We start from the raw sequence: 11940 nt of genomic DNA, 5'->3' as shown, positions 1-11940 counted from the left end.
TTTCATGGTCTCGCATTCATACCCTCTTATCCTGCTGCTATTACGGACATGAGACACGATGGTTTTCTCTATAGATACCAGTGGGTAAATAGTGTATACTCGCAGTGCTCTTGATAATCATAATACTGATGACATTTAAGTCTAGCAGTTCTTCTACCTGTAGATGATTAGGCTTCTCAGGTGTTTCTCATAGATTAAGCTTTGAAATGTGAAATTAGTGAGAGCTCGAGGTTCCTCCTGCTTACTCACCCATTGCTAGCGACTAATCTACTCCCTGGTGTACAGAATCAACAACACAACCCGGACATATAAACAACACCAGGTATCAAACCAGCAAGTGCTGCTAGCTCCGACTGCCAAGTCACAAACCAGAGCCACTACGACAGCACATCAATCAGTCTTACTGAACGCCACGACCACCACCACCACCACCACCACCACCACAATGGCTCCCGGTGAAACAGATCTCCAAATTCTTCTTTCCAAACTCGAGCCCATCCTCTATCCTGATACTTTCGTCTTCCTCACTCTTCCTAAAATACCAGTCTCTGCAGCGAGCCAAGATGTGCAAGCACTACAGCCACAACTTCTCTTCCAGGAAGCGGAGGGTACCACACTCGTCCTCACACGCGAAAAGGCCATCGCGCACGGCTTCACCGACTACGTGTTTCCGAGCCGCATGATCTCCCTCAGCGTGCACTCGAGTCTCGAGGCAGTGGGGCTGATCGCTGCCATCAGCGCACGACTCCGGGATGCCGGGGTCAGTGCCAATGTGGTCAGTGGGTTCTATCATGATCATGTCTTCGTGCCCGAGGGGAAGGAGGGGGTTGCGATGCGGGTTATTGGAGGGATGTCGCGGGGTGATTGATAGATGGGGGAGGTTTGAGGTTGGTGGGCTTAGCTAGCGTTTGATGCTTCCACCCTGGAAGGGAACATGTGGCTGTATATAAGTACTAGTAGACACGTTATATTGTTGCTAAGTTGTGCTGACTACGATGGACGTGATTGGTAGGGTGGGGGGGCGCTTGTAGTCGTGATTACATTAATGGAGTGATCTTCGTATAAGAAACTGAATTGAAGGTGAGTGTGAGTCATGGGTGGTCTGAGACCTTTGTAAGTCCATTGCTCCGTTGTAGTGCATGTTCTTTCTCTGAATCATGAATACAGTCGATCAGACGGCTTATTTGACTCTCCCAGCTGGATTCTGCCACGGCACAGCACGATCTATGCATGGCTTGGGACCGCAGCTCCAATATGACACTCGCCACCCCACCACCGCCCAGCCTTGTCGTTCGAATCGAGCAGACGGAGGAGACACACGTCGTTCGCCAAGCTGAGGCGCTCCAAGCCCTGTACCCATCCTGCGAGGTCCTCATTCAGCACCAGCGTGTAGCCGGAGGCGTCGCCATCCGTACTCTCCCCCAATTCGAAGGCAAGCTAAGCCGCATCGTTGGGCTCGGGCTCCACGGCTCCTTCACATCACAGGATCTCTGCAATCTCGAGTCAACCTACGCCGCAATCGGTCTGCATCCGGAAATCCATCTGTGCGAGTACGCAGACCCGTCCGCAGGGCAGGTTCTCACTCGTGCCGGGTATTTCTCCAAGGGGAGGCTGAGCGTGTATTGCATGGACCTGGAGGACTCAGATGGACCGGTCATCACGCAGAAGGGCCACCAGGGGAAGGATACCACGGTTAGAGAGGTGGCTTCGGATGTCGATCGCGAGCACTTCGTCGCCGCTTCCATTGCGGGATTCGCCGATGGGGGACGCCCCGAGGAGCTGTTGGGCGCCTTGGCGAGGATTGCGGCCCGGAGAGCCGATACGAGACTCTACGTCGCGACGACAGACGCCGGGGAAGTGGTCGGCACCGCGGCATTGGCGGTCCTGGGTACGCATACTGTAGAGGAGAGCTTCGGGCATTTGTACTTGGATAGTACGGTGCCGATGTCTCGCGGGAGGGGCGCACATGTGGCGCTCATCCAGGCGCGTTTGAGGGCTGCCAAAGGCATGGGGTTGAAGCTGGTGACGCTGAGTACACGGGAAGGCAGTGGAAGTGCCAGAAATGCAGAAAGGGCCGGGTTTACGGTGGCATATCGGAAGGAGGTATATGTCAAGGGTTGAGCTGGGGTCACAGCTTTGGGTATTTCGTGCATAAATGGCACTCTCTACGGTAATGGATAGGCACGCGGTCCATTGGGCTTGGATTGATCTTATATGTTCATCTTAAGGTCTTTGCGTAAGTCTAGATTCATATGATATAGATCTGAAGAGTGCGCTTCTTGCACGCGGTATCAAAGTCCACGCTGCCATTCAATGGCCATCATTGGTCTCATTGCCTCAATAATTGCAGTCATGACTAAGGAAGTTGATCACTGTCCCCGTGAACGGATCGACTCACTGCACCGTCACCAAGGGTATTTATACTTGGCAGAGGGGAATGGAGGCGGCAGGCCTCGGTCACCCGCACACCGCTTATCTCAGCGTAGGTTTTGCGGCCACCAAGACAAGTCCTTAGAGACTCGAAGGAGATCGCTGCACTTGGCTAGTGTGCGGTCTGGTCTTGGGAAATCCCTGTGACAAAAGGTATTACCCCTAACGCGATGATATCCCGGAGCGAAGGCCGTGCGGCTCGGCTCTAGGTTCCGACACGGCAGGGCTCTCGACAAACGTCTGTCAATCCCCTCGCGACAGGCATTTCGGAACAAGAAGAGAAAAGTTGGCACGTTCTCCGCTCAAGTAGCCGGTGTACCGTTAGCACTGCTATCGCCACCGAACGCCCCTAGCCGAGCTTTCTTAGCCCTGCGCTTCATCTCACGTTTTGAGAGTGGCTTTTCAGTCTCCTCGGTTGCTGCCTCAGAGCCAAGCGATGCCTTTCTTTTCAATCCATCGGCTCTGACTTCCGCAGATTCCTTCTGCTTAGACGACGGTCCTGTGGCTTTGGCAGCTGAGATACTTCCCCCATCAACAATGTCGACGATTCCACGCCAGCTTGTTCGTTTCAATTTGGCTAAGGCGGTCACTTTCCTAGCCTCTTCGCAGACTGCCTCTTTTCCGCGTTCCTGCGACAAACCCCAGACGCAGGCAAGATTAATCACATCCCACGGAGCCCGCACGCCTAGAGCCTTCCGCGCTTCACTTGAAACGATGATTCCTCGGCCACGTGTTGCTCGTATCAATCCCATAGCATTGCCAATTAGATTACGTCGAGCTTCAAGACCACTCCCCGTAACACCCGGGCCGTAACAGATCTCGAAACGAATCCCACGTGAGATAGCCGCGGAAACCATTTTGAATTTAAAGTGGAACGGCAGGCGAACGGAGAAATCCAAGGAGATAATATCACACTCCAGATTGGTGCACGCGTTGAGTAGAGACTTCTCATTTGTTGGGCGGAGAGCGACTAGATCATAGGCTTGCGTCAGGCTAGCAAGTCGTTGGTTTTGCGCAGGGTCGGAGAGGGTCAGATTCAGGCGACTAAGAAGCAGCAGGTTCCGGGGAGCATCTTTTGGAGCAGCTGGGGCATTCAGGCTTGGAGGCAATTTCCCATTGATCGTCTCTGACAGTGCAACCGTGGTGTAGCCGACTGAAAGTCAGGTCAGCACTTCATGTGGCTCTTAGAAAATGCGCAGTATGCTGCGCCGGTCTCGTGCTTTTTCGGGGGGGGGGGGGGGGACATGACGCACGTTCTGCAAGGAAGTTCAAAGTATGAACAATTTCGGGATCACCCGGGCTATAGGGCACATTCAAATCATAGAACATGATTGCGACAGAGTGACTCCCTGCGTTTGAGCCAATATCTCACTTTTGCCCCGAACGAAACGACTTCTGATTGAAGTTCCATACAGTGCTTTTGCGAGCTGCCCTTGCATGGGCATCTGAAAATCATACCGCATCAATATTCTGCCGAGCCCGGCAGCTGCCCGAGTCACCCATAGGACAAGGCAAGTCTCGTGACCCCGAAGGCGGAGCGAAACGCTCTCGGCCTTTCTGAATAACCATCCATAATATTACTACTAGTATACTACCCTGTGCTTTGGCTGCTCTGGACGATAGCACGGCTGCGCAATTTAGACGGGTTGTTGGCCTCCTAGTCTCGCGGCTGCTGTTGTCTGTCCTTCCGATCCCTATTTTGTCGCCGCGCCCTCACCCACTCACCCATCATCCTTCTTCCCTCGGTCCCCTCCCTACCCCGCCGCATTTTACCACTCCTATCCGATTGTGGGCTGACCTCGAAGCTGATCGCCCAAGTCGCCATCAACCATGGCGCGCGTTTATGCTGATGTCAATGAGCATATGCCCCGGTCCTACTGGGACTATGACAGTGTGAACATCTCCTGGGGTGTTTTGGAGAATTACGAGGTGGTCCGCAAGATCGGTAAGGGCGAAATCACGCTCCAATATTCAACCTCCGTCGACGGGGTCATCCCACCGGGGTTAATCGTGGGATATGTGGACTAACACTTATTTTCTCGCAGGACGCGGCAAGTACTCTGAGGTGTTTGAAGGTATCAATGTTGTCAACTACCAGAAGTGTGTCATCAAAGTCCTCAAGCCAGTCAAGAAGAAGAAGATCAAGCGTGAAATCAAGATTCTCCAGAATCTGGCAGGTGGGCCCAATGTGGTAGCTCTATTAGACGTCGTTCGTGACAGCCAGAGTAAGACACCGAGTCTGGTCTTTGAGAATGTCAATAATACCGACTTCCGGACTCTTTACCCCCGATTCTCCGACTATGATGTCCGCTTCTATGTCTACGAACTCTTGAAGGCTCTGGATTTTTGCCACAGTAAGGGTATCATGCACCGGGATGTGAAGCCTCACAATGTCATGATCGATCATGAAAAGCGCAAGGTTGGTGGTCATGAATGCCTCATGTCTATTCTTCTGCTGATCATGCCTAGCTTCGCCTCATCGACTGGGGTCTGGCTGAATTCTACCACAAGGGAACGGAGTATAACGTCCGCGTTGCTTCCAGATACTTCAAGGGTCCCGAGCTACTTGTTGATTTCCAGGAATATGACTACTCTCTGGATATGTGGTCGCTCGGCGCGATGTTTGCATCCATGATCTTCCGCAAGGAGCCCTTCTTTCATGGAAACAGCAACTCTGATCAGCTGGTGAAGATCGCCAAGGTTCTTGGAACCGAAGAGCTCTTTGAATACCTGGACAAGTATGAGATTGAATTGGATCCTCAGTACGATGATCTCCTCTCGCGCTTCCCTCGGAAGCCTTGGCACACCTTTGTCAACGCCGAGAACCAGCGCTTCGTCAGCGACGAAGCGATTGACTTTTTGGACAAGCTGCTTCGATACGATCATGCGGTATGCACTCTGTTGCGTAAATTTTGCGTGGCGCAAAGCTAATATCATCTTTCTAGGAACGCCTCACTGCTCAAGAAGCGATGGCCCATCCGTATTTTGCTCCCGTTCGGGCTGCTGAGTCCCAGGCTGCTCGGAACAACAACACAGCATAGTTCTTAGCATGAAGGTCGAACGCGCCTGATTTAGATCTACCCTGACTTTCTCCCTTTCTACCTGATACTCGCTCTGCCGGTACACCCTACATCAATGGGGCGACAACCTCTCCAGTGCCAAAACTTCATTCTGTGTTTGGTGGAATCAATTCAGAAGAATCATTACGGAAGGGTTGTGCAGCTTTGGACTGATGCGTTACGCGTGCATGAACTGAAGCGCTGCGGTTGCAATGAGTTATTGAATTTGGAGACGACGACGATGAACAGATGACATACACCTAATATATCTCTGCTTGATCCTCTTGGCATACCCAGTGATTGAAATATGTCGAACGGTGTTTAGAGGAGGGTCATCACTCCTGACGTTATCCTCGCGTAACCTTTCCCACATTCCCCTGCGCCGGTTTACTGCAGTCTTTTCATCCTTCTCGATCGTCCTTGTGGTTAGTTGGACTGGTGTTGATGGGAACCCTGCTTGTTGGTTTGCCTTGGCATATCTCTTTTCCAATTGTGATCCCTTTGCCATGCTTCAGCTTCGTTTACCATATGTATGCCAATTCTAGTCTGATACATCATTGAGAGGAGTGTGATCCAGTTTCATGCGTTTGAAAAGGTCAACAGTCTACTTGCCTCGTACTGCATTGTTAGGGTGAGTCTTGAGTCTGAAGCTTCCCCCATGGAGAGATTGAGTCTGCACAGATCAGCTGATGTAGGTAGCAGTCCTTTTTTTGGATAGCATGGCTGCCCGGGCGGGTCCCTCACTTCAGAGGCTCTGTAGGAAGTAGTTGACAGGCTACCTGGTAGGCTATTGTGATGATTACCAAGATATACTTAGTACATAGTGCCTTCCCTTCCTTCACGTGATGTGACTCACTTCACAAGAAACTAATATATCTATCCCTCATCCTACCGCGAGTGAAACAGGAAAACTCAATTTTTTAATGCTCAAGTGATTTTTTATCTAGTCAATTTTGAAGCATCATACTGAGTAGTATATATATTCATACATACAGTGCATTGCATTGAACTGCCCGATCTCGACTCCACCGCCCGCCAAATTGAATCCACTGAGGTTCCAACTGAAAGCCCCGCCAGCTCCGGCATCCTCTGATTCGTTCCGTTCCTTTGCTCTGAGCCAGGAAATTTAATTGCCCGCATTCGCACAACGACCCGAACCCCTCCCCCTCCTTGTCTTCCTCTTCATCGCCGTGTTTGCGTGAGTCACTCGGTGGTCAAGATACTATTCCGTCAGTTAGTGGCGCGAGTGGCGCCTCGGAGAATCCCTCCTCCCTTCTTGTCTTCACGACCTTTTTCCAGAATGGCCCAACCTTCTGCCCCCCAGAACCCGAGTATGTTGCGGCTATCCGTCTCTGTCCCGCCGTGTCAAGCTTCAAGGTTGCTGTTTGAAATGTGGCTGACCATTTGAACGGTAATTTAGCTGGTGAGCCTAAAGCTCCCGTCGCCGACGTCCCTCCGCAGGCCGACGAACAGTTGAGAAACCAGGATGCCGCTGCTGCCTCCAAGCCTGTCGAAGGACAGGACCCATCTGCACCCCCCAAGGTGAAGAGCGAGAAGGAATGTACGTACAGCATGATGGTCTCCGCACTATAGGCGATTACCACCCCCGCCTATCTCGATTTATGCTGACTCAATCTCTGGATCGTTGCAGTGGAGCGCGAGCGCCGTAAGGCCGAGAAAGCCAAGAAGTTCGCAGAGAAACAGGCTAAGGCCGCGGCTAAGCCTGCTGCGCCCAAGGCTGAGAAGAAGGCCAAGATCGAGAAGGAGAAGACCACAGACGCCTACGATCCCAAGGTGATCGAGGAAGGCCGCTATGAATGGTGGGAAGAGCGTGGCCTCTTCTTGCCCGAATTCGGCCCTGATGGCAAGGTCAAGCCGGAAGGCTACTTCGTCATTCCGATCCCTCCCCCTAATGTGACCGGTGCTCTTCACATGGGCCACGCTCTTACCAATGCACTCCAGGATACCATGATCCGCTGGCAGCGTATGAAGGGCAAGACCACTCTGTGGCTGCCAGGTATGGACCATGCGGGTATCTCTACCCAGAGCGTGGTTGAGAAGATGCTTTGGAAGCTGGAGAAGAAGACCCGTCATGACCTCGGCCGTGAGGCAATGGTCGAGCGCGTCTGGGCCTGGAAGGATCAGTACCACGCCAACATCAAGAACGCGCTGCGGAGAGTCGGAGGCTCCTTCGACTGGACTCGTGAGGCCTTCACAATGGACCCCAACCTATCCGCAGCTGTCACAGAAACTTTTGTCCGTCTTCATGAAGAAGGTATCATTTACCGTGCCAACCGGCTGGTCAACTGGTGTGTGGCCATGAACACCTCCCTCTCCAACCTTGAGGTTGAGAACAAGGAGGTCGAGGGCCGTACCCTTCTCGATGTTCCCGGCTACGAAAAGAAGGTCGAGTTTGGTGTTTTGACCCACTTCTGCTACGAAATCGATGGCCTCGACGAACGGATTCAGATCGCCACTACTCGTCCCGAGACCATGATCGGTGATAGCGGTATCGCTGTCCACCCTGATGATAAGCGCTACCAGCACTTGATCGGCAAGTTCGCCCGCCACCCCTTCGTGGATCGCTTGATGCCTATTGTCGCCGACACGGATGTCGATCCTGAATTCGGTACCGGAGCTGTCAAGATCACCCCCGCTCACGATTTCAACGATTTCAACCGCGGAAAGGCACACAATCTCGAGTTCATCTCTGTCTTGAACGATGACGGTACCTTCAACAGCAAGGGTGGTCCTTTTGCCGGAATGAAGCGCTTTGACGCCCGCTACAAGGTCATCGAGATGCTCAAAGAGAAAGGACTTTATGTCAAGTGGGAGCACAACCCCATGAAGATTCCTCGTTGCGCCAAGTCCAACGATGTCATCGAGCCTATCCTCAAGCCTCAGTGGTGGATGAAGATGAAGGATCTCGCCGAACCTGCCATCAAGGCCGTTGAAAGCGGTGAGATCATCATCAGACCGGAATCCGCTGAGAAGAGCTATTTCCGCTGGTTGAACAACATCAACGATTGGTGTCTGTCCAGACAGCTTTGGTGGGGTCACCAGGCTCCCGCCTACTTCGTGAAGATTGACGGCGAGGAAGGTGATGATAGTGATGAGAACCTTTGGGTCACTGGTCGCACGGAAGAGGCGGCTCGGGAGAAGGCGGCGGCTAAATTCCCCGGTAAGAGCTTCACTTTGGTGAGAGATCCCGATGTTCTTGATACTTGGTTCTCCTCCGGATTATGGCCGTTCTCTACCCTGGGCTGGCCCCGTCAGACACATGATTTGGAGCATTTGTACCCGACCTCCGTTCTGGAGACCGGTTGGGATATTCTCTTCTTCTGGGTGGCTCGAATGATCATGCTGGGTCTCAAGATGACCGGCAAGGTTCCTTTCAAGGAGGTGTACTGCCACTCCTTGATTAGAGACTCTGAGGGTCGCAAGATGTCTAAGTCTCTGGGCAATGTCATTGATCCTCTCGACGTTATGGAAGGTATCAAGCTGGATGACCTTCATGCCAAATTGCTCACCGGAAACCTTGCCGACAAGGAGGTGGCCACTGCTACCAAGTACCAGAAGAAGGCTTTCCCCAAGGGTATTCCTGAGTGCGGTGCTGATGCCCTGCGTTTCGCCCTTGTGTCCTACACTACTGGCGGTAAGTTAAACCTCCCAACAATCGACTTCATCCTTTCTAGCCTATTGTCTTACATACTGACGGTCCCATATCAGGTGGTGATATTGCCTTCGATATCCAGGTCATCCATGGTTATCGTCGATTCTGTAACAAGATCTACCAAGCCACGAAGTTTGTGCTTGGCAAGTTGGGCGATGACTTTAAGCCCCGGCCGACCCCTACAAAGACTGGCAAAGAGTCCCTCGCGGAACGCTGGATCTTGCACAAGTTTAACGCTGCTGCTAAGGAGATGAATGAGGCTCTTGAGCAGCGTGAATTCTCTGCTTCGGCATCCCTCGCTTACCAATACTGGTACGGCCAACTTTGTGACGTTTTCATTGAGAACTCCAAGTTCCTGCTTGCGCCCGAAGTCCCGGCTGAAGTGCAGCAGTCGGCCAAGGAGACGCTCTACACCGCTCTTGAGGGGGCTTTGACTTTGATCCACCCAATGATGCCCTTCGTCACTGAGCACCTGTGGCAGCGCCTGCCTCGTCGTCCCGAAGATAGCACAATTTCGATCATGAAGGCCAAGTACCCCGAGTATAGACCTGAGTTCGAGGATCCCGAGGCTGAGACTGCCTATGAACTGATCCTGAATGCCTCGAAGTCTATCCGGTCGACCCTGGCCCAGTATGAGATCAAGACCAAGGGCGACATTATCATCCAGACCTACGATGCCACCAGCTACAAGACCGTCTCGGATGAGCTTACTAGCATCAAGTCCCTGGGTGGCAAGACCCTGGGTGAGCTTAGCGTGCTCGGCCCGGAGAATACCAATCCCCCTTCAGGCTGTGTGGTCGCTCCCGTGAGCTCTGAAGCTGCTGTCTATCTCCGTGTTTCCAAGGAAGTTGCCTTGGAGCAGGAAGAGAAGGCCAAGGCTAGTCTCGAAAAGGCACGTGAGACTGTGCGTCGCCAGCAGAAGCTCATCAGCGGTGCGGGATGGCAGGAGAAGGCTAAGCCTGAAGTGCGCGAGGCTGAAGAAAAGAAAATGCGTGATGCTGAGAGTGAAATGACTCGTCTAGAGGAACAGATCCGTGAGTTTGAAAAGCTGCGGCTAGAGTAGATCTCGCGGCCCGAAACTCTTCAAACTAGATATTTTTGTATTGACAAATGTGATGTTTTACTCGGACTTCAGTGCGACCAACGATGACTGTTCGTAGGTCAAGGCTCGTATTTAGTCAACGTAAAGTCTTATTAATATCACATTATGGGGAAGCCCGAATGATGGGTGGATGCCATTAAGCTTATCGATAAGCGTCGCCAAGACCCTTTCCGCCAAAACTTTTCACTCCGCCTTTTTCTTTTCGTTTTCACGAGCCCGATCAGTGACCCCTTATCACGTCAAACCAGGATTTTTGGTGCTCAGAATTGGTCAAGATGCTCAGAGAAGTGTGAGTCCATAGAATGCAACCCCTTCGACTACGCTTTCTAGTGTTCAAGTCACCATGCTTACAAGAAAATCTCTATCGCTTCAGAAAACCGAAGAATGCGCGCACAGCGCGCATCCTGAAGGCTAAAGAACCTCAGCTCATCGAACCTCCTAAGCGCACGCTGTTGTTGCACGGCTCAAAATGTCCGCAAGCTTTACACACTGTTCTGAAGACCTTCCATTCCTTGACAAGACCGGATTCAGTCCTATTCCACAAGAAGAACGAGAACATTCACCCGTTTGAGAGCGTCGAAAGTCTCGAATTTCTGGCCAACAAGAACGAATGTGGTCTTGTGGTGTTCGGTAGCAGCAACAAGAAACGACCCAACTGTGTCACCATGGCACGTGTATTCGATTCCAAGATCCTTGACATGTGCGAATTGATGCTACTGCCGCACCCCGACGCTGAGCAACACACTGATCTGGCCATGCATATCGGCATCGGATTACGGCCCATGATCCTCTTCTCAGGCAGTGCTTGGGAAGACTCAACCTCGATGGCCCACGTCATGCTGAAGAGTATGTTCTTGGACCTGTTCAAGGGTGAGACGAGTGATAAGATTGACGTGGAGGGGCTCCAATATATCTTGATGATCGGTGCCGAGGAACCTACTGAAGGGTTGGCTCCTGTTGTTCACTTGCGGTGGTACAAGCTCCGGACGAAGCGCAGTGGCCACAAGCTTCCGCGCGTGGAGCTGGAGGAGATTGGGCCTAAGTTTGACTTCAAGGTTGGACGTCTGCAGGAGGCTCCTCGGGACGCGATGAAGGAGGCCATGAAGCAAGGCAAGAGGCCCAACGAGGAGATCAAGATGAAGAAGAACATCAGCATGGATTCAATTGGTGACAAGATCGGTCGTGTCCACCTGGGCAAGCAGGACCTCAGCGGCTTGCAGACTCGGAAAATGAAGGGACTGAAGCGTCGCGCAGGTGTGGAGTCGGATGACGATGAGGATCAGGACATGATGGACGTGGATGAGATCTCGGAGGATGAAGGACGCAAGAGAGCTAAGACGGCATGAAGCTTGCATTGAAATGCATTGTAATGCAATTTGATTCTTTCCGACTTATTATATCTATCCAAACTGCGCACGAGGCGTTTCTGGGGGTTCGGTTTTCACTCTGGCCATGGTCCAGCACCTAGCTCATATTTGAACCTGTTCGATACGTATTTGTTACATAGACGTTTGCGAATGAAAAAGTTCTATCGGTCTCAGCCTTACTTCCTTGGATTGAATTATCAAGTTGTTCTCGTGCGAATGTCCAGGTAGGGGCTGTATTCTGTACACGTGACCATGACGTTACGCTCGGCTCGTCTCTCACATGCCGAGGATCTCGTCTCAGGCCTCGCG

At 52.2% G+C, this 11940-nt stretch overlaps 6 protein-coding genes across 6 annotated transcripts; 5 read left to right on the top strand and 1 right to left on the bottom strand.

Annotated features, from left to right (window-relative positions):
* Nucleotides 1-312: 312 nt before the first annotated feature.
* BO86DRAFT_363555 (ACT domain-containing protein) lies at nucleotides 313-1019 on the top strand. The gene has a single exon (XM_025669978.1). It carries the CDS (start codon nucleotides 446-448, stop codon nucleotides 866-868), a length of 423 nt encoding a protein of 140 aa, XP_025526946.1. The 5' UTR covers nucleotides 313-445; the 3' UTR covers nucleotides 869-1019.
* A 235-nt stretch (nucleotides 1020-1254) lies between these two features.
* BO86DRAFT_400258 (uncharacterized protein) lies at nucleotides 1255-2121 on the top strand (the record flags this gene model as incomplete). Its single annotated transcript, XM_025673697.1, has 1 exon — nucleotides 1255-2121. One exon carries the CDS (start codon nucleotides 1255-1257, stop codon nucleotides 2119-2121), a length of 867 nt encoding a protein of 288 aa, XP_025526945.1.
* A 77-nt stretch (nucleotides 2122-2198) lies between these two features.
* Nucleotides 2199-2654, top strand: BO86DRAFT_105626 (uncharacterized protein). Its single transcript, XM_025665893.1, has one exon. It carries the CDS (start codon nucleotides 2314-2316, stop codon nucleotides 2575-2577), a length of 264 nt encoding a protein of 87 aa, XP_025526944.1. The 5' UTR covers nucleotides 2199-2313; the 3' UTR covers nucleotides 2578-2654.
* Nucleotides 2655-2732: 78 nt separating this feature from the next.
* On the bottom strand, nucleotides 2733-3759 carry BO86DRAFT_419534 (ribonuclease P subunit p30 family protein; the record flags this gene model as incomplete). The annotated part of the gene is made up of 2 exons (XM_025675128.1): nucleotides 2733-3583; nucleotides 3684-3759. The coding sequence occupies 2 exons, from the start codon at nucleotides 3757-3759 to the stop codon at nucleotides 2733-2735; spliced, it is 927 nt and encodes a 308-aa protein (XP_025526943.1).
* A 501-nt stretch (nucleotides 3760-4260) lies between these two features.
* Nucleotides 4261-5471, top strand: BO86DRAFT_379875 (casein kinase II subunit alpha/alpha'; the record flags this gene model as incomplete). Its single annotated transcript, XM_025670692.1, has 4 exons — nucleotides 4261-4375; nucleotides 4476-4849; nucleotides 4900-5319; nucleotides 5376-5471. 4 exons carry the CDS (start codon nucleotides 4261-4263, stop codon nucleotides 5469-5471), a joined length of 1005 nt encoding a protein of 334 aa, XP_025526942.1.
* A 931-nt stretch (nucleotides 5472-6402) lies between these two features.
* Nucleotides 6403-11610, top strand: BO86DRAFT_456708 (valine--tRNA ligase; the record flags this gene model as incomplete). Its single annotated transcript, XM_025677180.1, has 6 exons — nucleotides 6403-6820; nucleotides 6910-7050; nucleotides 7141-9144; nucleotides 9219-10196; nucleotides 10298-10318; nucleotides 10595-11610. Exons 1-6 carry the CDS (start codon nucleotides 6790-6792, stop codon nucleotides 11608-11610), a joined length of 4191 nt encoding a protein of 1396 aa, XP_025526941.1. The 5' UTR covers nucleotides 6403-6789.
* Nucleotides 11611-11940: the final 330 nt, after the last annotated feature.

The sequence above is a fragment of the Aspergillus japonicus genome (genome assembly GCF_003184785.1).
Source record: "Aspergillus japonicus CBS 114.51 unplaced genomic scaffold BO86scaffold_29, whole genome shotgun sequence".
Lineage (NCBI taxonomy): Eukaryota > Fungi > Ascomycota > Eurotiomycetes > Eurotiales > Aspergillaceae > Aspergillus > Aspergillus japonicus.
Note: the sequence above shows the minus strand (reverse complement) of the source record. Positions and strands in the feature narration are given on the sequence as shown.